Consider the following 25,693-nt stretch of genomic DNA (forward strand, 5'->3'; position numbering starts at 1 on the left):
GATCTGGGTTCATCTGCTGGCTTTGTACGCCAGCTGGAATTTGCACACGGCACTCGCAAAACACACACACACACACACACACACATACAGGGGTCATAGTTAGTCAGTATACACCTCGCACAAACAGTTAGGATATTGAAATGACATAGATATTATTAGTCCAGATCTGCAGTAGTTGTAACTACATTGAGTAAAAACAAATATATTTTTTCCCCCAAACGCCTTCTCACATCAGCCTGTGTTCTTAGTAACTGCAGGAAATACAAAGAAAAGTGACCTCAAGCTTAAGTAGGCCACGCAGTGTAATGAGAGTCAAATAAATCCTAGCCTGTGTGCAGCTGAGATAAACAAAAAGTAATTTTGCATGAGTAATGTGTAGTGTGTGCGGTGTCTCTCTGTGTGTAATCAAGTCATAAGCTGCTAGTTTCCCCAGGGAGCTATACACACTGACTTGAGAATCAGCTACTCTATCATATGTAGCCTAACCGTAGAAATGGTGCTTTCACAGTGTATGGCACCACTGCAACAGGCACTGCTCATGTGGTGATGGTACGACACCTACCACCTTGTTTTTTTGTTCTACTGCAAGCCAGGAACTTAATATCGAAAGGTATTATTTGCACAAAGCATTGCCTGTGTATCCAACATATTTGAACACTTTCAAAGTTGCAGCGATTATACACTTTATAAAACATACTTCAAAATATTATAATCAATATCTAGCAATTCTGTTCTGAAAGAAATGCAAATAAATTCGACACACTGCACCTCTAAATAGCTTCAACACACATTTGTATAAAACAGGTTTGATATTATGCTGAAGTGTTTTTGGATTAAGTTTTTAAAAGGAGATTACCACATGCAACATGCCGTCAAATGACCATTCAAGCACTCAACTAAGTTCTGCTGTGACACTTGGACGTGTGCGTCAACTCAATGCTTTTTCACTATTGCAGGCTCCTCTGAGGAAGCTGAGCCTTTTACACAATCTTTATTGGACCAAAGGCAACACAAACATAGTGCTGGCTTATAATGGCTTGGAATGTGGGTCTGTTCCAAAGAACTGAGAACTGCTTTTCATGAAATCACACATTTCCAGTCAGTGTTGTTGTTGTAGCTATTTTGGTTATTCGACTTGAGAGATTTCTGTTTCTGAGTTTTTCGTCTTTGCTCTTCTCACACGCTTGAATTGGATATAATTCATTTTGAAAATGTAATATCACCGCATATTCCGACAATATGTCTCAACAAATCTTGTCTTTATTAACCTTTTTTAATTAGCATAAAAACACAAAATATACATCCTGTCATGACTTTGTCTCGCAAGGGTTGAATTTTAGATAGTAGGGGAGAACGGGGTAATTTGTCACACGGGTTGGTTGTCACAATTGTTATATCTCGGAACCAGAAGGCGCTGTCTGTGAAATTTTGGTATGTAAATATCCAGAATTGGGATCAGAGATCACCTACATAGTCTTCCTTGGAGTTAGACTGCTGAATTTGAGGTGAGAGGACTGTTTTTCATGTCAAATTGAAAATATTTAGCTCCTCAGTATTTTTCTTCTAGGCTTTTACAGAATGGGTTTATAACAAAACACTTGTTACCCATAAAAAGTGTGAAGGGTAAACTATAGTTTAGATTGTGGTTAGCAAGCTAATTAGTTGTCAGATGGTTGTTGGCCTTGATGCTAGCAAAAAATTCAAGTTGGGGTTGGTCGTCACATTTTTGGGGGGGTTGGTTGTCACAAGTTATCCAAAGGCTACAGCCAGAAAAGGAACCCAATAACGAAATAAATTGTCAAGCTGTATCCTCACTGACACCCCACAGAAGGAAAGAATAGAGCAGGAAAAGGCAGCTAGCATGCAAAGGAAAAAAGGGCAACAAAATCAAAACAACCCAGTGCATCCCAAACTAGACAAGCTGCCAAGGCTACATTAAGTTATATAGGCCTATTTGTCAACTTGACAATGCAATTGCATTTTCAAATGTAGTTCTACTTTCTTTCCTTCATTTCAAGATTATTCCCATTAAGATAACATTGTGACAAACAACCCCATAGTGTATGACAACCGACCCCTTGATGGGGTTGATTGTCACAATGTGTAAGGGTGTCTTTAATGATTAATTTCTTCTTTATTGCAATAAGATAGAAAAAGTGAGGGGTACACATTTCAAGCCAACACTTTAAGCTTCAATGTAATGTAGGAATGACTATCGAAAGATGTTTAGGTGATGAGCAATTCTCAGTAGAGTAAAAAGTGTGCCTACTTACCCCGTTCTCCCCTAATGCATGACAAATTTCAAAGCGGAAAACTCAAAACCTCTCAAATTATTGCATTATTTTTTAACCTCAATAATTTAACATGTGAAGTATAGAGTTTTGAGTATTGTTAATAAAATGAATCACTCAAAACAATTCTGCTGCGTGACTTGATTCTATAATTCCGATTGAACCACAACTTCACCACAACAACAGATGCACTTCATTTGTTATTGTTTCCCACAATTGTTGTTGTGTGCCTGCAGCATAATGTGGTCTACATACAGTAGTAAACAAAAATAAAATACATTTCTCAGTAGGAAAGAAAGTGCAGAGTCCCATCACTACATCTCAGTTTGCTGAAGCTTGAGCAAGCATCTCATGTTGACAGCTTCATCCACATTTCATGCTACTCCCCCCCCCACCCCTCCCCTCCTCTCTTATCTTTTCCTCTTTTCCTGAGCAAAATAAACCCCTCCTCTTTTGGAAAACACCAGGGTTACCAGGCAACCGGAGCGAGCGAGGCCTTGGAGCAGAAGTGAGGGATCAGCAGTTGCTGCCTCTCAGGACCTTGCACTGATGCTGGGCTAAGGAGCACACACACACGCACCCACACACACACACACACACACACACACACACACACACACTGGCTGGGGCGACTGTGGGTCAGTTGGTAGAGCGGGTCAGCTGATGAGCCCTGCCACCTGTGTCATAGTGTTTGTGTCCTTGGGCAAGACACTTCACCCACCTTGCCTCGTGTGAATGTCGATAGTTAGCCTGCTATGTGTGTGTGTATGGTAACATGGGAAAGGAAAACAGGTCTCCCTTGCAAAAGAGTCTTCGGTCTCAATGGGATATACCTGTGTAAATAAAGGTTAAAAAAAACACACACACACACACACACGCTATAATTACACACACACAAACACACATTTAGTAGCCTGTATACATGCAGTCCATACTGCGACTGAAAGCTTTTTGAAGGCAACGATAAAAATAAAGACTGCATTTACAAGCTGCTGAGTATGAGTGGAACTCTAAAACCTGCCGATTGGCAGTTACCTTGCTGCTCGGCCATTAACATCAACTGAGATCAGACTGTCAAACCTTGCCGTGTGTTCCTATGAGACCAGGTTTGGGTCAAAGTGGGCTAAGAGCGATAGCAGGCAGCAAAGCAAAGTTTCCATTCCCATAACGTTGCCTTGCTAACCCCCCCGCCCCGCCCCATATCTGTGGGCCTCCAGATGAAGTAAAGTGCTTCAGCATCGAAAAAGACACAACACACTTCACTAAAAATATTCCTACTGTGAAATATTCATCACGTCATGACAGAATATTCTACAGACTGTGGCATTTCAGCTCGGCGGTATATGAACTTTGGAGTGCAGCCCCCCCCGCCCCCCCCCCTCCTCTCTCTCTCTCTGTAACGGAGTTAGCGTTGAGGTGTCAAGAGGCAATCTGAAGGAACAGGGAAGATGGAAAGCAGGGTCAAACCAGGGAGCTGTAAAGACTTCAGAGGCACACAGCTTCCACACTCTTGAGGATCTTACAGGGCCCGAGAGAATCTTAAGTGACTACAGACATAGGAGATGTATAAACCGTATGTTACCACAAAGCTTCACCTCAGAAAGCCCCCATAACTGTCCCATTTGAACCCCGATTCAATCTATTCACAGCCATAGTTTTTAGAATATGATAGGCAATGTCGAGGTCGGGATACACTGCAGTACATAATCACAATAAATGCTACTATTAATATGCCCACGTGTTGAAATAAAAGCAGTTCTACTAAATACTTGCATTAAGGGACCAACTTATGGCGCTTTTCCATCACATGGTGCCAGCCCTTCTCTCTACTCTACTTTTTTTAGTTGTTCCACTATGTAAAAGTACCAGGGAACCTTCTTTTTTTGGTACCTACTCTGTCGAAATTCCCAAAAAGTAGATACCAAGTACTAAACGGTGATTGGTCGGAGAGAAAAATCCCTCTGCCATGGCCTCGTTGCCCATATCCTTCACAACAAACAGTCAAAGCTTTTGTAGCAGTTACAGCGTGTGACCTCACTGTCTCTCAGGTTTTTATTCTACTTGCTTTTCAAATATGGCATCCCGGGCAACCAAGCCTTGGTCACTGAATGAGGAACAACAACCGTTTCCTCACCTTGGTGGCGAACGATAAAATCTAGCCCAATCTGGACGGGGGGCCACACGGAAAGAGTGAGTCTATACCAGCAACTCTCTGAGCAGATGGCGGTGCACATAAGCATGTTGGTTAAAGTTGCAAACTTGAAAAAAATCAATTAAACAATAAGACAGCCTGCTATGACACGGCACATTTGACTGAGTGGTAAATTACCTAACATTTCTTCATCCATAAACAAAAGAAGGAAATAATCACCTTAATGAAGACTGAGTAGAAACCGCATAGGCGCTTAATGTAACCAACCAACGTCGCTATGACAAACAGGTACACAGAGGGCGGTACTATCATACTATCTTGTAATGGAAAGCAACCTCCAGAAAATGAACCGGTACCAAAAGTAAGTAGAGTAGAGCAGAGTGAAGGGAAAAGGACCATAACTGGATGTAATTTGAAAGGGGATTCTCTTGACTATAACATGTCATAATAGTGCCCCAAAACCATAAAGCCTGATTATATGTTTGTATATTCAGTTATTTCTGTATGTAACATTTTTCGTAAGACCCGGCAGCTGGCCTGAGTATAAGCAGAGCAGACAAACATTTGCAGTAACTGAGTGCTGACACCCAAGCTAAAATCAACTCCAGATAGAGAGTCATCCATGGCTACTATGAAAGGATAAAAGCTGTAATTCTGGATCTGGTTTGTAATCTAGTTTAATCTTTTCAAATCAGGTCTGCTCAACATTTGCTGGCCACTTATCCCAGACATCAAGTTGCTTTGTACATGGGAATTTTTAACACACAATTTCTGCTTTTTCTCCCCAAAAAACTGCAAAGTCTGCATATCATGCAATCTCATGCTGGGTCCTGACCTCCAGGTGGAAGAAACTTAAAGTTGATATATGAGGTCGTAAAACTGCAGCCTTCCCCCGGAACAACAGGTGCAAAATCAACGACACACACATACACACACACACACACACACACACACACACACACACACACACACACACACACACATACACTCACCCACACCCACACACACACACAAATGCACACAGGCCTCCTCTGTCTGAGCGCCCGGATAGAGCGGGCGCTTTGATATGATGCCCACTGCATCTTCTATTCTCCGCACCGCACCGCTCTCCCCTCTTTCTCCGTCATGCCCGCCCCTTCCCCTTGCACACTCCCTCGTTTCCTCCCCCATCTTATAGCCTCTTCAGCGTCTCTTTCATTTCGCCTCCTGCCTCCCCATTTCTGAATCCATGTCCCTGCTCGCTCTCTCTATCTATCTCTCTCTCTCTCTTTCTGCTCAGGGCTATAAAACAAAGGGGAAAGCTTGTGTGTGTGTGTGTGTGTGTGTGTGTGTGTGTGTGTGTGTGTGTGTGTGTGTGTGTGTGTGTGTGTGTGCAAATGCCTTATGCGCCTTGTGATGTGTCTTAATGTGTGTGCGAGACATACATGATGTAGATAGGGCATCTGTGTGTGTTGCTGGTTCCCCATCTTATGACATGTGCTGTGACTTCAACACGATCTGATCTGGTTTCCATGGCTACCGATGCCCCACTTAAAGCTGCTGCTCCAGAGTTTGTGTGTGTCTATGCATGTGTGTCAGCGCACATACATTCATACATTCCATATATTTCAGTCAACATGTGCATTCATTTGAGTGCATGGATATGCAGCGCATGCATCTCTGCATTTCTTCAGTGTATAGAATCGACGAGTGGAGGAGTGTATGTGTGTGTGTGTGTGTGTGTGTGTGTTTGTTTTCTCCCAATGAGGCATGGTCTTTAATCTTTAATGCAGCTGAGACTACAACAAGCACACAGTCAGAGTCAGGGGAAGCGTGTTTTCCAGAACAAACTTCCTTACCATGTCAGCGGGAGACTAGGGCCATGTCCCCACGTTCACGGATATTTTTAAAAAACGCAAACGTTTGCATAGAAATTCTCGTAAAAACAACACTTGTTTTAGAACATCTCTCCATACACACATGCCACGTGAGTAGGGGGCCATATGTGACATGTTCAACCCCACAGATAAACATTGTGAGCATGCACATTGAGCATCTTCATGTGCGAGGTTGGCATATGCTCAGTAGACGTAAACAACGATTGACGCCAGCATTTTCAAAAAGCTCCTGTTCCCCCTGTCCCCGCAAATATAAAAATACTGAGTTTTCCTAAATCTCCACATTGGAAGGGGTTTTTAAAACGCTCCGGTTTTAGTGTCCGGTTGTGATGTTTCTATATGGATGAAAGGCCAACAAAGATACGGTTACCAAAATATCTGTGACATGGCCTAAATTGGGGAACCCAGTACACTTACTATAGTAGAAAACCTGGTTCTTGACACTCAAACAACAAAATAAAATCCATTCTTCATATCCACCAGCAAACATAAAAGCATTTATCTGTGTAGTGCTAGGGCTCATTGCCCATGTGGTACCACGGCTACACATTTATACGTTCAAATGTTCCACAGATCATTTCCACGGGATATAACCTTTATGTTAAGATTATTTTCTTTTTCTTCCAATACATCAGCACGCAAAAAAATGGGGGAAAGGAAAGAGAGATTACTGCAGGAAAAAAAGTGAAGTGCCGTATTCATTTGCCTGTCACTGAGTGTACGCGTCAGCGGGCTGCCGATATATACCGTGCGCCTGAAAGCACAGGCTGATCTTATGAGGTATGCACTGCACCCAGAGCTGGGAAGAAGAAGAAGAAGAAAAAGAAGGAGAAGGCCCATTTATTTTTTCCCCCTCGTTAAAGCGCAGATCCACACGCGTCATACTTTACACATCAATTGCGTCTGCAGCCCCTAGCAGATACACAACCTAACACACACACACACACACACACACACACACACACACGCAGAGGAAACTCCTCCAGTGTGGGTGTTCGAATCCAAACAAACGCTGATGACTCATCTTCTCCTTGCCTATACAGTGTATGGGCTGCTCGGCCTGGTACAGTGCTATAGCTAGCTGTGTCAGGTTTTCTCTCAGTGGGAGTGAGGAGACTCCCATCACATCCCATAATGTTTCATCTGACAGGAGGAGTGTGGACTGTTCAGGGAAAGGAGCTTCTGTCTACAAGAAGCTTTTTTCACCTTTTTTTCCCCCTCTGCGCTGGGCGAAAGATGGATTCCTTTTAAGGTTCTAATGTCCTAAATATGTCCCTGTGATAAATGTCACAAAGCTACTGAGACTGTCTTCATAATTCAAACTCTCCCAGTCCTAGGTGATGACCTCACAAGGCCAAACTACATTCAAGTGCAGATATTTCATAAGGTATGAGGATCTATACATAGAAAAACATATCTGACCCGAAATGCTGACGGAAGAATTAACTGAGTACATTTACGCAAGTCCTGTAATGTAGAATGTTGAGGTGCTTGTTATTAAGTATAGAATTTCATGTTGCCTATGTCTACTACTCCACGACATCACACAAGCAAATATTGCATTCTCAAACTGTAAGAAAATTTGCCTGACAGCAATAGTTGACCTAGCATCAACCCACTAAAGCTACTTACCCATTAATACATCAATAACATTTTACAATATATATATATACATGTCACATACACACATACCACTGCGTAATGAGCACATAAGTACATTAAGCTGATTGAATTACTTAAGTCTTAATGCAGGGCTTTTACTTGTAACATCTTTACAGTATTGGTATGGCTTTAAGTCGTAGTCTTTCAAAATATTATGAAAAAACTGTTTACCTAAATAAAGCAATTCTTGCCTTCAACTTAGGCAAGCATAATGGGAAAATATTTCCAATTTTGAAGATAATTCTGATGATATTTGGTCAGTTTTGAGTCTTTCCTTGTACGCACACCGTATTTAATGCCTCCAATAAGGATAATAACTTGAAAACTCATACCATGCAGCTACGCGTTGCTACAATTAACTATTGTGCACAGGCAAAAAGGATCAGTACTTCTATCATGAAGCAAATAAGAATGGCCATTTGACGCCCCCCAACCTCCATAATAATACATCTTACCAACAGCAATGTGTCTTAAAGATGTAGGGGAGGGGATGTTTGCTATATGCACCTGGGCGTCTTATACATTCATACAAGTATATATTATCCCTCACAGTACAGTAAAGGAGTTCTCAATGTCATTGCTCCGTAAAAATGGCACAAGGCTCTTCAGACAAGAGATGAAACGAAGCCAAAGTGAAGCCCATATAAGCGTGGAGATTAATACATGCCTTTCCCCTTTTTACTTTATTCATAAGGGGAAAAAATAAGATCTGAGCAAACGCGTTCCACTGAGGGGTCTATGTTTGATGCCCCTTAAGCATGAGGGGGGGGGGCTTCACAGCAAGAGGGACAACAGAGGGCATATGTCTGCAAACGCCTGTGAAAAAATAATCTCATTTCATGTGGAAAAAAGGCCAAGAGACTGTTTTTTTTTCTTTTCAAAGAACACATATGAGGAGATCAAGAGCGGAGCAGTAAGGGCATGACACCATTATTATTTCAAGACTTCGGTGCAACTGTGTTCTTATACATGTTTCTTTTGTCTTGACTTTACGGATGGCAAGACCTTAAAAGTAGCATCAGTTTTATATGTCGTGTTCCTCACACAAATAACCAAATGTGATCATCCATTATTTATAGATTTGGCTCGCAGGTTTGGATCATCACGACACACACTCTAACTTCTCCCTGTGCTGTCAATCTATTCCAAGCTTTGAACCGCACCGAAACTTTACTGTTCCTATTGTGGGGATCTCCTGATGACAAATCAATTTGAGATTGAGGAACGGGTAGACATAGATGAATAGATAGATACAGGTATAGCCATACTGAAATGAGAGAACCATATTTTCATTATGTTAAAATGATATTCCGCTTTACCGAAACATCAAATATACAAAAAAATTAAATGACATAGCGGATATATAAAATGATGTCTGTTCCTCATCAGCAGACATCAACCAGCATGTTTTTTTTTATCTGATAACCTTATCTGATTGTTGTGTTTTCATTTACAGCATTTGTTATTGCTCAAACTATAGCATGGAGCCTGCAGGAGGAAGGGGAACCTATTGGTTTACCTTTGGGAAAAATTGCATATATCATTGCCACATGCAGGATTTCATTTAACACATTATGAGGACTTGAAACCAGCCTGGTAACATGTTTTAAAACATATAAAAATGGCTATTTCACTGATTAAAAGCCTAGATCACTTATATCTTATACTCTCAAGATATCCTGAGAGCAAACATGTCCAGAAGAGAGTTGCAACCTTTGTGGCATCAAAAAAACAAAAAGCAAACCATCAATTTGTGGTGTGTGTGTTTTTCCCACGTTGCAAAAACAACCATCAAACCACATTAGGCCTGCTGCTGATTTAATCTCCAATCAAATTTCAAGTCTGGCTCTTTTAATGAACGGTGCAAAGGAGCAGAACTTTGCCGAGTGAACACTTCACGGATCAGAGGCTGAAGCAGTAACTCCACCGGCAGCTGGCTTATACCTCGGCCGAGGAGAGCAATTATAAAAAAGTGGGAACATCGCGGCTCTATGTAACGCATCACGAATACTCCACCATGCCACGTCACCTGAGGGCCCATCAACCAAGCAGCTTGACTTCTAATCCGGGACCTTTTGCTTTGCCATAATTAAAAAGGAACTGTCTGTCTTTTTAAAACACATGATGTAGGAAAGCGAAGAGCTTCAGGAAATGCCATAGTTTACATGATCTAAAATGGTCACTCACTGTGTGTGTGTGTGTGTGTGTGTGTGTGTGTGTGTGTGTGTGTGTGTGTGTGTGTGTGTGTGTGTGTGTATGTGTGATGAACACAATCACTTAAATCTACAGGAACGGGACACAGTGTGAGTTTGAGTCATCATCACACAACACAGTAGTGATTAAGTCATTCTCTTAAGTGAGGGATTGCGGACACCCTCCCTGCCCGTTTCCATTGTCTGTCAATAGGCTTATACCACAGTTTGTCTCACAGCTCTGATAGCTGACCAGGGCAGCTACACACACACACACACACACACACACACACACACACACACACACACACACACACACACACAGGCCTACACGCATGATTAGTGATTACTCATTCATACAGTCTGTTTCGTGGGACGGTTCTCGCACCAGCAAAAAAAAAGAAAGAGAGAAAAAATCGTTGCGTTTGCCTTGTATGGCAGGCGGCAATGCGCTGTCCATGGTGCTGAAACTGACTGTTAGTGAGGATGGGGGGCGAGGGAGGGAGGGGGTACATGCAGCTAACTACATTAATCATATCCGCACGCGCACGTGCACGTATGGGAAATCACACACACACACACACACACACACACACATACACATAGCGAGTGGGAGATGCTGGGTTAAGGCATGTGCCAGTGAATGAGAGAGCAGGTGACATATATACCACATTCATTGATAAGGGCTATGCTGCTGCTGCTGCTGCTGCTACAGGCTTGGCTTGTGAGGGCTTGCGCTCTCAAGCAAGCACAAATGACAGAATGCTCAGCCTCCACTCCCCTATAGCTTCTTGGGGACATCCATTTCACTGCATCTGCTCAAACGCGTCCACTATACTTTAAGTGACTTAAATCAGTCCCACACATGGTGGTGGGTTCCAGTGGCTAAAAAAAAATCACTCACGTCAGCCTGCAGTTTGGGGTATGGGAGCACACATGCACACAGTGTGGCCCTCCGCTGCACGCAAGCACCACCACCACCAACATCATCCCCATCCCCACACACTATGCCCAAATTATATTACGGCCTGATGCAAATGAAGAGGATGCAGAAATCCTACCTTTCATCCAGTCCAGCACTTGCTTTGGTGTCCATTTACTTATAGGTTCCATAACCAAAGCCATGGTGTCACAGTCTCTCCGAGGTGAACGGCACAACAGGACTCAATGCGGGCGACATAAAAAACGACTTGTCACAGTCACATCTGGAATGACACGGCGCGGAGGCTAAATGATCATCTGAGGGAGAAAGAGAAAGGCTTGTTGTCAGTAGTTTTTATTCTCTCCATCAGAGCATGGCCGCTGCCTGCAGAAACGGTGAACGGGATGCGGTGGTGCAATCCACGCGCACACACACGGGGAGACACACACGCGCGCACACACGTTCTCTCTCTCGCTCTCCCTCCCTGGCTGTTCCCTCTCTCTCTCACTCTCTCTCTCTCTTTTCTCCTCGTGCCTTCCCGCCAGTAGCCCGCGCGCTGTGAGAAGTGGATTCGGTGGGCGCGAGGGGCTGGAGCGACCCCTCCCCTCTCGCTGCAGCATCACAAGGGCCACCACTCATAATACAGACCAGGGAATGGTGCAACGCACACCATATAGGGAGGATCTCTCTCTCTCTCTCGATGCCCCCCCCCCCCCCCCCCCCCTGCCTTACACACATGCTTGCATCTACATACAGATGGAGAGAGAGCAGGATAGGCTACAGGCAAAAATAATTTAAGAAACCATTATGAATTGCATGTATAACCAAAACAAACACATTACAAAAATCATAAATACAGTATATGGTATATTATAGAAATAGACTTAAAGTACAATTACCTATAGAATTATTGCAGAAATTATGTTTTTTTTTTTTACTTTCCAAAGGTGCAGTGCAGGAACTATTTTCTGTCATCCTAATTATTTTAATAATGTGTTTTTTTGTTAGCTGTGTCAACTGGCATCACAAGGCCCATATGTCAGCTGTTTTCTAAGTTCACAATCTGAGGATGAGGGAATCAGCATCAGTTGTCATGACAGGCGCTGCTGCTGGTCGGTGCACGGGCCCAGCTGTGAGGAACAGCGCCCCCTGCTGCGCACCTGGGACACAGGTGACGTCATGGATTAAAGCAGCAAGCAACCCCTTTCCTCACCACCACCACCCAAATAAGGCTAACTGTATACCTAACGAGATGGAGAAAGTGATGTGTAGATTAGATAGATAGATAGATAGATAGATAGATAGATAGATAGATAGATAGATAGATAGATAGATAGATAGATAGATAGATAGATAGATAGATAGATAGATAGATAGATAGATAGATAGATAGATAGATAGATAGATAGATAGATAGATAGATAGATAGATAGAGAGCCTAATGACTGTCACTCAAAATGTGACGAACGTTTATGCATAAGTGCATGTGTAATATATGTTCTATGTTTGCAGGTGCACTATGACAAGTGCTTTTGTGATGTTGTGGCTTGGAACCCAACAGAAATATACCTAAACGGGACAATAAAGTATTGTATCTTAGGTACATATGCAGCATTTAAACACAGACAATAAGATATGTAAGAAAGTCAGAACGCAAAATTACAGATCAACGAACTCGAAATATATTTTAAAATGAGATAAAAAAACAATACTTTTTTGCTTTAAGAATTAGATTGATTGATGTGAAACAAAATAACAAAAACAAGCAAAATACATTTGTGTAATGGTGATGACACAGTTACAGCGAGCATCTTCACGATTGTCGTCAGCATTAACATCCACACAATTACCGAGCATAATGCGTCACTCAGGACATGTGTCCACAAGTGGTGCATGTGTACTTGTCGGCGCATTTAAATATGGAAGTAGCTACGAACTGCTGGAAATAGCACTAAGGAGGATGAAAACGTGACCCTCAACAAAAAAGTTAAAACAGCACACACACACACACACACACACACACACACACACACACACAAACACACACACACACACACACTCAGAACAAGAACAGATCACAAGACGCAGGGGATTATAGATGAACTGACTTTAATTCTATTACACAGATCTGACAAACAAAGAAAATTGGTTTTAAAGTGTGGCGTGGCGTGCAGCTCTCGTATGAACCTTCAAACAGATAAGGACGCTCGTTACAATAATGACTTGAGAAGTCCTTCAAATGGAAGTTCATGGCAGTTAGTGGTCGTGTTTATGTGAATGGGAAAGGCGTTATGAATGGGCCGATGTTTGTTGTTTCCCTGTTCAAAGGAAGGCAACATGTATTGGCCTATTTGCCTAAAGGTTTGGATTTGCTGTCATCAAATTCTTCATACATGCTTTTAGGCATTGTATCTCTCCATTATCTAGTCACACAGCTGCAAAGATGCCAATAAACTCTTCTAAAATAGTATAAGTCTTAATCCATGAAGTATAACCTATTTCTGGATGAAGAGAAGTTTTAAAATAGTCCTTTTCTGGGATGACTAACACATCTGTAATACTGGCTATTTTAGGAATTTGAGTACTGACATTTAAATGTATCGCATTAAAGGTTCAGTAAGCGGAATGGTCAGTTTAGCTAAATTCCTGTCAGTGACTGCAGTTAGCAGTCCCCTCCATCGTCCCCACGTCACCACATTAATGCACTGTGGTATTCAAGCAGCGAGTTGTCTAGCATCATCTCAGATGTATAAGTGTGATAAAACATGATAAAAACCATCAAAAACAGAAATTGGGAAGGATTTTTTACCTGCTCCGCCATTGTAAGCGCATACACATTAACCATCTGTCGCTCTGCACGTGCACCGGCAGTGAGATGGGTGCCGGTTTGTAGCATTATCTCTTCTGATTGGTTATCAGTAGTGGGATCCCCGAAAAGTGTATTTGCCGATTACATGCAGAGTGGCGCACACTATATAAGTGATCACTATATGAACTCTATATGCGATTTAACATTTATATTAACATAAATAAATCGCTTACTTCACGTTTAAAGATATGATCAGTCATGATTTGATTTAATTGGCATGACCATAATTAATAACAGGGTTAACAAAACATGTTGTACCAGGTTTATAATGTAGGTATGATATACAAATCTATATAACAAATTAAGAGACCACTCCAAAACTTTCCAGAACTGTATATGGATAGGGATATAAATGCTATGTTAACTATGGTAACATGTTTTTTTTAAATGGTGGTTCTAACACTTACATTGTCATTTAAATTTCAACATTTTTGTTTGTCTAAAATAGAAATATGCAGCTCTGGAAAAAATTAAGAGGCAACTTAATTTCTTTCTCAAATCTGCATCTCTACATTGATGAATGGAAATGCTCTAAATAGTAAAACCAGAGAAAGTGATCATTTGGACTGGTCTTTTTCCCCATTTTTCCAGAGCTTCATATTTAGATGTAATTGTAATGTAAAATTACATAAATGAAATGTGTGATGTGAACTTATATGTTTTTACTTTTCCATTTAACTTTTTTTTTTTACCAAATTAATTATTAGTTTTTCTTTTTTGCTTTATTTTTAGGGGTGTCAATATAAGAAAGGATAATCATGAACAAAGCATAATCCAACATTCAATTGAAATATTTCATTAGATAGACCTACATCTCAGAAATCATATGCATATACAATACATTGGTCTTATTTCTAATTAAATTATGTAATAAACTAACATACATCATGAAAAGGAAGTATAAAAGTACAGATTAATAAAGTTAAAGTGTAAATATTTGACTTAATAATAACTATATATTTACCTCCATCACTCCATGTTGTTACAATTGGATTTGGGAACATACTAAATATGCAGTGCTCAGATTAAGCTGCAACATTTCCTTGGCGATAAATAAAACGTATTATGAATAATCTGATGGTTATAACTACACAATGTAAGTGGAATATTAAGCCACAATACACAAAGAACAATCCAATTGTTCTTTGATTTTTTTTGCACAAACTTCCATATTTTGAAGAATTGTATTTTTACTTTTAAGTATTAATCATATGCAACCATTTCCTTTCATCATGAGGTCTAATTATAATACAAGTTAAATATAGAATTCCAAACTAAACATAAGGAGTCTGATTTAATCAGTGACATATGCAGGATATTTGTGCAGCCTGCAGTGAAATAGTTGATTTAACATTTCCAGTGTATATACTTTACCTTGACAGTTATAACGCCTGAAAATATACTTTGACACATTCAGGTGATGAGAACACAAACCATTTCTCATCCCAACTTTGGGAGCTTCCATGTCTGTGACCTCCTCCTCCTCCAGAGAGCCTCAGAACAAAGTCAATGGTGGGCGGGACCTCGCTGCTCTTTCCGAATGTCACAGCGATGATCTCGCGCTCCCATTGGCTCCTGTCTGCGAACACGTCACAATCATGATTAGAATTGATGATCGGACGTTCTGATTTCATTGTCTAGCACAGGGGGGACTGTTGAAGAAATCTGCTGAATTTGAACGTTGGGTCGTGATTTTGACATCAAAATATGGTAAGCTGTATGGCGAATGTTGACTTTGTCGCTTCAGGGAACCCCGTAGCGTTTCGGTTCGTCTAGGCTCGAAGCGAAGGGTCAGCGCCAATGACCATGCCAGGGGTCGGGAAATCATAGATTTGAAGGGAAAAGTTTAGCCGCAGCTATCCACTGGGAGAGCTATGCTAATGCTAAAGCTAAGGGCTTGTTGGCTCAGACATGGCCGCCCGGGCCTGTACAACAGCCAGCGCGAGCTTGTGTGTGTATGCTGTGTATGGCCATTGTAGGGATGCTTACCCGGTTTGTTTACTGTCTGGGCTCGCGCTCATGAAGTTGTGGCATGTGCTTCCTGTGTTGTAATGTGTGTTTCTAAATCCCCCCACGAGCTGTTGCCTCGGTGGCGTAGTTTTCATCTCAAGTGCCAGACAGTTTAGTTCGCTAATTCAGCTCCGCAATGTGTTTCCATGTTGACTGTAGCCATGCGCAGTGAGTCAGCCTCTGCCAAAATAAAACCTGCTGCTGCTGATCGCTTATTGGTCGGTCGCACAACAGTCCCGTAACTATGGGACATTTTATGTGTCTATCAACAAAACAAAAACTCAAACTGTTGAGTTTTGACCTCTCTCTTGTTATTACTTTAAACAGTGGGTAGGCTAGAGCAGCTCATTTCTCTCTCTCTCTCTCTCTCTCTCTCTCTCTCTCTCTCTCTCTCTCTCTCTCTCTCACTCTCACTCTTTCTCTCAGTGTGCAAATGCAGGTTTTCTTTGATGTGGAAATGGACCCTATTCATTAGTATTTCTATCATCTTCTTGGATACAAAAATAAAAGCGGTGTTCAGTTATTGAAATTATTTTGAAGGTATCATAACATGTGGTTATGTTTTACTATTTTTTTGTTCTTGCCAAAAACCTAAATACAACTTTTACATGTTGCAGGGTTTAAAGCATTAGAATCAATTGAAATGGTCTTCAGTTGATAAACAGAACTAAGACTCGTTAGGGGAAGCATATTAGCTTGATTGATAGTGTTAGTGTTGTCTCAGGCCTCGAGCTGCCTTGTCGTAGCATATTATACTTTGACTGACAGTGTGATGTTATTTTTACTGCTTCACAGCGTCTGATATAGCTTTTTCAAAATGCTGTAACCGTATTAAATGACAAAATGTCTATGGGCTGTATATGATATGATGAAACTGATCATCTCATTTCTCAAGCATGATCCAGTAAATAAAAGATTGCTACTTATTTTTAGTACAAACGTGATCTCATAGTGGTTTTTTGTATTCACCCTTAACCCTAGTGTTGTCTGCTGTGCTCTGTCCTCAGCCACATAGCCCAGCAGTGTGCCAGGTTCACTCAGACAGGATGAGTAGAATCAGAACCGCGCTGATCTAGAAACATGGAGGTTCCGCTGTGACGTGCGCGGCAGCCCGTTCCCCTCCGGTAGCAGAATGGATGCGTGGCCGCAAAGGCATGGCCTGCAGACTGTGAGTAAATCAAAAACTGTGTGATCAAAAGAGCTAGAAAGAAATGACATAGCTTACATTCTGACACATTCAAATAAATATTCTACATGGCAACAAATACCACTAGCTCTATATTGTCTGTCTGTTGTTTTTCTGTAGTACTCCTGTTTATTAATTGTTTAAAGATGGAGTCAGCTTGTTGTGATTTTGACAAAAAGTGATTTTGACAACAAGCATTCTCCAGAATCGCTGACTCCACCTTTTTAAGTGTTGGTGTGTTGTTCATAATGTACAGTGTTGTGTAAAAGAATTTCCCTTTGGGCAGAGTGCACTACAGTCAAAGTTAATTATCTAGCATGATCTCTATCTGTGAGCTCTTATTAATGGTGAATTTTCTTGCAATAGAGTTATAACACGTTTAATCATTTTGTCTCTCAGATGAACCTGCGGTCCGTGTTTACGCTTGACCAGCAGAGGATCCTGGAACGTTACTATAACAGAGGGATGACCAATCAGAGCAAGTCTTGCTTCCAGCTAATACTGCAATGTGCTCAGGATGCCAAACTGGACTTCAGCGTGGTCCGGGTACGCCCATAAAATATACTTAGAAATATAATCGCCACTCTCTACTATTGTCCTGTTGGTGTTTTGCAAGATGTTTTTTTAAAGGGGTGCCACTGAGCTGATCTCTCTCTTCTCCTCCTGCAGACATGGGTCGGCAACAAAAGGCGTAAGATCGCCTCCCGGGTGGAACACAACGGCATGGGCATGTCTCACTCCCTATCCAGTCACGGACTCCCCAGGGGACTGCTCTCCAATCACGCTGCGCTACCTGGGGCTGCTCTGTCCAATCAAAGCCTGGCTGCGATAGGGTTGGACCGAGGGGTGGTGCTACCGGCAGAAATAGCCGCGGCACGGAGCGCGATCCAGAACCGCTCGCACCCCCGTCTCCCTCCATCGTCCACCTTCCCTTCTTTCTCCTCCACTTCCTCCTCTCCTTCCTCTTCCTCTCCTCTCAGCAGCGGAAGCAACAACAACAACAACAACAATGACGTCATACTGACAGGGATCTATTCACTTAACTCTGTCCCCCGCTCCAAACAGAGACCCACAGCCCCTCTACCACCACCACCGACATCAAAGTCAGATATTGAGCTTTCGACGCACACATCCGTCTCTCTCTTCAACCAGGTGTTGCAGGGCAGGGGCAGCTCCACCTCCTCTCCCATCCACTCCAAGCTGGTGTCTCTCTCTCAAGACCTCACTCAAGCCTCAGGGCCTTTAGTCTACACTGCAGTCAAGAAGGGGCCGCTGTCCCTCGGGGAGGCCGGGATAAGTGTAGGAGCAGGGCTAGTACCTCACAGCTGGGCCAGGCAGTACGGCACAGCGCAAACTACTCGCCCCTGGTCCTCTTCCTCAAAGTCCCACACTCAACCCAGACCTCACTCAAACCCCCAACCTCAACCACTATCACCCGCAACTCAGAAGACTTGTGTGGGACTCCCAATTCAAAACTCTGGCCCTTCCTCTTCTTCCGAACAGACCCCTCGTATCCAACAAGTCTTCACTTTGTCCGAAAGAGGCGTTGGGGACAGGCTTAGGCCGAGTGACGCACCGTCTATTACCAAGAAAGGCAAAGAGAGTCACAGGCCCGACACCAGTCACAACTTCTCCATCGCCATGGAAACTGCAGACGAGGAAAACGAGTGGCAAAGGGAAGAGGAGTTGGCAAACATGGCAGCGCAGACGCACATCCACAGGGAGCGGGTGACGTCGGTCAGCCCGGCCCGGGGCGAGGGCTCCGAGGTGGGGGGAAGCCGCACACCGCCTCCCATGAAAAGCTCCAGACCCGCATCGTATCATAGTAACACAAGACTACATGGCAGCTACGACCTCACAGCACAGACCTCACACACAGGGGAATCCAGCACACAGGTAGGAGAGAGGTGATAGTTAGGGCTGCAAGATTTAGAGAAAAAAAATCCAATTGCAACTATTGTGACTGATATTGCATTGCGATATGATTTTCTATATTAGAGGGAACGATCACTTTTTCATGTGAAAACATATTAAAATGATTTGTAACAAGCAAAGATGTTTTCTTGTGTTTGAGGAATACCATGTGTCGTCAGGACATCTCTGAGTCTGCAGCGTTGCAATATTTCATGTAAATGGTATTTTGACACATACTTAGCCTTAACCCATTGATGACTATGGCAATCTAGGATGCGTGTCCTTAATGCCTGAGGGTTTTCTGAAAAAATAGTATGAATTGTCAAGTCTACCAAAACCTTAATATCTAAGCCTGTGTAGCACATAGAAACATGAAATAAAATACATTTAAAAGTTAAGGTTCACATGTTTTATTTAAACATGCTCCCTTAGCGCTTACAAACCAACAAATATTTCTAAAAATCATCAAAATTAGATGAATTAAAAAATTATTAAATATTGTTAATAAATAGATGTGTTGTGTGATTTTCGTCAGTAGTCTATAGTAGACCTTGATTCTGCGCACCAAACGCCACTAACTGTTCTGTCGCCGACATAGCTGGCGTATTTTTTTTATTATTTTTTAATTTTTAATTTTTTTGATTGACATGATTTTCGGCAAACCACACAACTTTTGGGTGGTCACGTGGTCTTAAAAAATCAACAAAACCCACCTCATGTGTATTTGAACCAATGACAGTGCATTCAATGCTGGGAATGCCATGAAAATTAGATAAAGTAATAATGCTGCACGATGCAGCATCAGGCAGGAGAGCCAATGTGGCATCGCGCAGCAGCCGTCATCAATGGGTTAAACAATTATTGCACCTTCCTGCACTTTGAAAATTGTGGTGTCATATTGTGATTTCGGGTTACATTTTGAATAATTGTGCAGCCGTAGTGGTAGTGTTGCTGTTGCTTTCCTTCAAAGGGAATTGAAAGAGTCACCCTGACGGTGTTTGTCTTTGTGTGCAGACTTCAGTCGGTGTGTCTGCGGGCCCCTGGGTTATCAGCAACTCCAGGAAGAGAACAGTAAGTACTTTTATTTTTTTCACTTTAAATGCAAGTTTTTCACTAGGCTACAGCAAAAATCATCAGGTTTACTGTATGGTTATGATACATTGATACTGGTGTTGTTAAGTGCGTAGAGATGGGTATCAAGAACCAATACTATATTGGAACCAGTTCCTGATCGGCCTGCTCCGAAATATTGATAAGCTCCTTGACAAATTATACTGTTAAAAGTATTTATGGAACGTTAATTTATAATAAGGTAGCAGCACTTTCAAAAACGTAATTGTCCCCTAATGATGATGAAGCTGTTGCTGTAAAGCTGTGATTATGTTTGACATTGTGTAACTTTGTGTTCTGGGCTTTCCAGTCATGGTTCACAGTAAAAAAAAAACTTCAAAGTTTGGGCTCACCTTACTATACTTAATCAAATTCTGTCACACTAGCAAGCTGCGTGTTTGACAGCTTTGGCAATGTAACTTATTTCCCCCTAAAAGTAACCATAAAATCATCTGATTTAGCCATATCCATATGTTTTTGAGTAAAATCATGGAGAATAATATAAATGAGTATTGAATGTATTGGCATCAATAAGCAATATCAGTATTGATGTTGGCTATCAATAAAATCCTACCGATACCAATCCTTATTAGTGAGTTATATAGCAAGCGTTGTATCAGCAAGGAGCTTCTATAGTTGAAGAGAGGTGTGTGCTTTCAGCTGCAGGATCGGACCCAGTTCAGTGACGGGGATCTCATCCAACTGAAGCGCTACTGGGACCGAGGCATGACCAGCCTGGGCTCAGTGTGCAGGGAGAAGATCACTGCTGCAGCCAACCAGCTCACTGTAGACACTGAAATAGTCAAGGTAACTAACTCCACAGGGTGACATATTTGTTTGCTATATTCCCTGTATTAAAGTTACACTATGCACTTTCAGGGCGGGTGGATTTGTTTACATTTGCAGAGCCTGCAGTAAGTTTACAAAACATATTTACTCTACATATCATTTTGAGTATTGAATTATTCTATCATCATAAATCAAAAAATAATAATTAAGCACCAGGAACCAATCGTAAGACTAGAATATGTTTGTAAACACTATGGTGGGCCCTGCTGCTGTAAACAAGAACAATTAATCAGTAACTCTTGAGGAAGCTTTCTAACTTCAAACAATGTTCCAGGGATCACATTTTCCTCTGAGTTGTTTATTCAGTTATGAGAATATACCAAAATGTTCACTTATCCGACACACCCAAAGTTACGACTTAGTGCGACTTTAAAATTGAAAAGTGTGACTTTGAAATAGAGAAATGTCGGATTGTACAAGTGCTCTCCTTGCATTGAATTTGTGCAAGGTCATTGAAAGGCACAGTGCGAGAGCTTTAATTCACATTGTCTGGCCACTTGTCCTTGACACTTAGTGAAAACAAGAGACTATTATTTAACCTGTCTGAAGTTTGGCAAAGGAAACAGGAAAGTGTCCCTTTGCTAGGTCACACAGAAGTTTTCTAACTGACTTAGACAAAGTTGTGTAAAAGTCATACAGTTGTATATCAGGGCCGCCGCAGGAATGCTGATGGACTAAATATAGACACACACACACATGACCCACTGCCATCTCACTTACTAGGATATTTATTGCAAGGAATGCAAATATTTGCCCACGTGGAGAAACAGCATATACCACCGTAATGATTTAACTACTTAAAACTCATTTTAAACGTCTTCTTAAAACCAATTTGTATATGACAATGGGCGCTTTGAGAAAATGTCTATTGTTATTTTATATTTTATTCTCTGCTTTATAGTATTCTCATTATAATATTTTATATTTTGCACTTTATCTTTCTCCTTGTATTACTTAATGATGCTTTGATTTGCTACATTGTATTGCTTGATCTTTTAGGGAGGGAGGGGTGAAGGGGTCGGTGCTCATTTGAACCCTTTAACTTAGGAAAGGACTTAGTTCGTAAGCTTTAAAAGTGCTGTATAAATGTATTATTATTATTTGTGATACAAAGTAACGGAATTAATTCTCTGACTTAAGCTTTGCATTCTTTGCATTAGACACTTTATTTTGAACAACTGATATTTATATCCTTGAATCTTTTTTTTAACACCTACCACTATGTTGTTTTGTTTTTGTGTATTCCTCCCTTCAGACATGGATCAGTAACAGACGGAGGAAGTACCGTCTGATGGGCATTGAGATCCCTCCACCTAAAGGGGGTCCCGCTGTATTCACCTCAACCCCGGGACATGAGTCTCCCCTGGGCCTCAGCCCCGACGAGGAGAGGCTCAGGACGCCCGACCTGGGAGATGACTTGAACGATGAGGGATCTCTGTGCCTGTCTGAAGGTTAGTATGCCCATACTATGCACAAGGCAAGGGCATTGAATTTACAGTATTACTAAGTTTGTTGTTTTCAGAAAGTTGTATTGAATTTATTACAATGAATACTCAAAACAGTGTAAAACTATATAGATTACATATATTTTTTATTATTCTGAACAAATGAAATGGACTTGTAATATAACTTGAGCTATCTTTCCATATTTTGTGATTTGGTAGATTATTTTGAATATACTTTCTTTTCTCTCAACTATTGAGGAGGTAAATATAATGATTATGTGAGTTGCTGTATTGGACAGGTTTTGAGTTTGTGTTTATTGTTGTGTTATTTATTCCTGTTGACTTTTGTTAAGCTGTGAGTATGAATGCTATGTATGTATGTAATCCAGCTAATGTAATATTGCTATGAAATAATGAAGACCCCAGGAAGAGTAGCTACTGTTTGAGACAAAATCCAATGGGGATCTTAATAAACTAAAGTAAACACCAAACACCTACCTCCAATAGAAACAAATGGACTCTCAGCATTAATTCAATGTTTTGGCTTCTAGATGGCACCATCGACTCACAACACAGAGACGGAGAAGACGGAATAGATGTGTCCACTGCTGCTCCACTCGCCAATAATGTGGTACTTCATTATTTCTCTGTTATTGCAGCATAGCCTCATTACTTAGGAATGGGCAGAGGTAGAGACAGCGTAAATAAATAAATAAACGGATCAAGGCTCATTCATTCTGCTTTAGCTGGATTTAAATACATATTATTTTATAGCGACAGAACTACAACAGCTGTACCTCGTTCATCAGATGTCAACACAATCTCTAGCTGCTTTGAAAAAAGGCCTGTACTCATATATTTTAAGTCTTATTCATATTCATACAATAATCAATCTTGTACTGTACAATTATTTGTCATAACGATAAGAAAACAATAAAGAATATTTCAGTTTTACTGGCATGTTTCCATTGCATGCTACCAACAAGAAAAAGTTTTGAATTTTTTGAATTTTTGAGAAAACAAATAAAAGCTATTATATATAGATTGCAGTGGCTGTCATCCACAACTGGAATAACAAGTGTTTTAAATAATACTGTTAAATACAAAAATAGAACATCAGGAATTAAATCCAGAGTAGATTTAAGTCACCATGAGACACACCTTTATAATATTTTTTTGTTTTTGTTTTCTTTCCTTATTTTTTTGAGGATAGTGATTTTTTAACTAATCTGTGTTTCTTTGTTTAACAGAAAATCGAAATGGTGGATGAGGAAGACGACGATTACGATTATAATGAGGATTTGGTGGCTTCAGACCTGGAGCAGATGCAGGGTCTGCTGGAGTTCAAGGTGAAGGCGCACACATCACTCTCTATTCAAACTGAATGGTTCATAGTGCTAGTCCGCCTACTGAATAGAAAATCAGTGTGAGGATGGTGAATAAAACGCATTGTAACTCCCAACTTGTTCTGCCTGTGTTGAATCCTTCTGTTTCAGCACGAGGAGGTGCAGTTCTTGGAGCACGAGCTGGAGAACCAAAAACAAAGATACCACGATCTGGCAAACTTCACCAAGAGCCTGCTCAGCGCAGTGAGGGAAAAGGACCTGGAGAAACAGCAGGTACATTCACCTTTACATGCCGTTTAAATTTTGAAGTAGCAGATAAACTCTTGTACTATGTAATGTTACAGTACTGTATAACACATACAAAGATTTGCCTACTTGCTCAAAAAGCTCTGAGTCGGAGGACAAACCAGATTTTTTTTGCAAATCTTATCAATGTGGTCAGTCCATGATAACTGCTTGTCTACCGTTAACCCCAAGTATTTAAATGAACAAACCTGCTTGATTTTTTTGCATAATGGATAACAAGAGAAACTTCAATCATGAGTCAGATGGAGAACCAAGTACAATCTCATCAGCTTTCTTTGTCTTAATCTCAAGAGCATTATTATCAGTACACTTGAAAGGAAACGCCACAGTTAATTGAAATTTTTAAATGGTAATTGGACTCCACTTATATAGGGCTTTTCACAGACCCAACGCGTTTTAAATTGTTTTGTTCACACTCACCCAGTCACACATACACATTCATACACCAATAGCAGCAGCTACCACGCAGAGGGTGCGAGTTAACTATCAGGAACAATTTGGGGTTCAGTGTCTTGCCCCAGGGATACTTAGACATACTGTATAGCGGGGCGACGGGGGATCAAACTACCCATCCTGCAACCCAGTGGACGACCGCCCCCTACCCGCTTCGCCACAGCCCCTACATGTTTGTGTAAAACTGAATTCTGCCTTTTTCTGTGTTGTGTTCAGGAACTCATGGCCAGTCTACCTCAGCGTTCAGACCAGGATTGGGACATGGCCACAGAGGGAGAAACCCAGCCAACTGATTTGTCAAATGACGCTTTCTCCAACCACGACGGCCTAACGGAGCCTCCTGCGTCCCCCTCACACGAAGAAGAAGTCCAGCAGGTCACCACTAACCAAGACGATACCACGACAACGCAAGTTACCGAACCCTCTGCATCAGAGGAGCAACTGCAGGAAGCAGTTTCAGAACAAAAGTGACTTTCTTAACCCATCAGCTCACATATATAGAGACTATAGCAGATGTTGGTTTTTCTGCACTCCACGCATATAAGCTGGTTCCACACAAGAGGGACAACACACGGTCTTAACATTCTCATACACACACACACTCTGGTCAACTAACGCTCCACGCCCAGTGCCTGTGGATTGATGCTTCACTATATGACTGTTGTCGGGTTGACAAATGCCTTTTTTACTGCATATCATTCGCCTTTAGCTCTGAATCAGTCCAGAGAGAACAATAAACAACCTCTAACTTACCTGTGTTGCTGCGTTTGTGTTTCTGTCTGAAAAGGGATTATGTTTTTTTCTTCTTCTCGTGTATCACTTCCACTGAATAAACAAATGATATATCTTTAAGGAGATGCAGAAAGCGTTGGAAAACCTCCTAACTGCAAAAAAAAAGAAAAAACAGTAGGCTATTTGCCGATCCTCTTGTAGATTACAGCTGCAGACAAGAGCAAACACATTACATTTGTGTCAAACTTTTTCTCAAGCTACAGGACCACCATACAATTTTATTTTTTTCTATAATATCTTTATTATTTCAGTTGACATGCTTACATGATGCATATTCCAAAATAACATGAAATGTAATCAAATAAACACAAACCAAG

The 25,693-nt window shown here is 41.4% G+C and overlaps 2 protein-coding genes across 2 annotated transcripts in view; one reads left to right on the top strand and one right to left on the bottom strand.

Annotated features, from left to right (window-relative positions):
* LOC307256531 (connector enhancer of kinase suppressor of ras 2) overlaps positions 1–11,299 on the bottom strand; it is a gene marked incomplete at both ends in the record, with an annotated part of 65,599 nt that extends 54,300 nt beyond the window's left edge. Inside the window, one exon of the mRNA XM_080035537.1 lies at positions 11,236–11,299. Within this exon, the coding sequence (XP_079891663.1) occupies positions 11,236–11,299 (64 nt within the window). The remainder of the gene's footprint in view (positions 1–11,235) is intronic.
* Positions 11,300–15,612: 4,313 nt separating this feature from the next.
* hdx (highly divergent homeobox) lies at positions 15,613–25,299 on the top strand. The gene is made up of 11 exons (XM_080035905.1): positions 15,613–15,675; positions 16,983–17,143; positions 17,561–17,707; positions 17,831–19,057; positions 20,090–20,146; positions 20,846–20,992; positions 22,290–22,485; positions 23,031–23,110; positions 23,730–23,828; positions 23,976–24,098; positions 24,801–25,299. The coding sequence occupies exons 2-11, from the start codon at positions 17,108–17,110 to the stop codon at positions 25,053–25,055; spliced, it is 2,367 nt and encodes a 788-aa protein (XP_079892031.1). The 5' UTR covers positions 15,613–15,675; positions 16,983–17,107; the 3' UTR covers positions 25,056–25,299.
* Positions 25,300–25,693: the final 394 nt, after the last annotated feature.

The sequence above is a fragment of the Ammodytes marinus genome (genome assembly GCF_949987685.1).
Source record: "Ammodytes marinus genome assembly, chromosome: 10".
In the NCBI taxonomy this organism is placed as follows: Eukaryota; Metazoa; Chordata; class Actinopteri; order Uranoscopiformes; family Ammodytidae; genus Ammodytes; species Ammodytes marinus.

Bases quoted from the DNA above. Each gene is read 5' to 3' on its own strand.
- hdx (XM_080035905.1), top strand. From the start codon at position 17,108: ATGGATGCGTGGCCGCAAAGGCATGGCCTGCAGACT. The intron at 20,147-20,845 runs GTAAGTACTTTT...GTGTGCTTTCAG, and splicing joins GCAACTCCAGGAAGAGAACA to CTGCAGGATCGGACCCAGTT. The intron at 23,829-23,975 runs GTGAAGGCGCAC...CTTCTGTTTCAG, and splicing joins AGGGTCTGCTGGAGTTCAAG to CACGAGGAGGTGCAGTTCTT.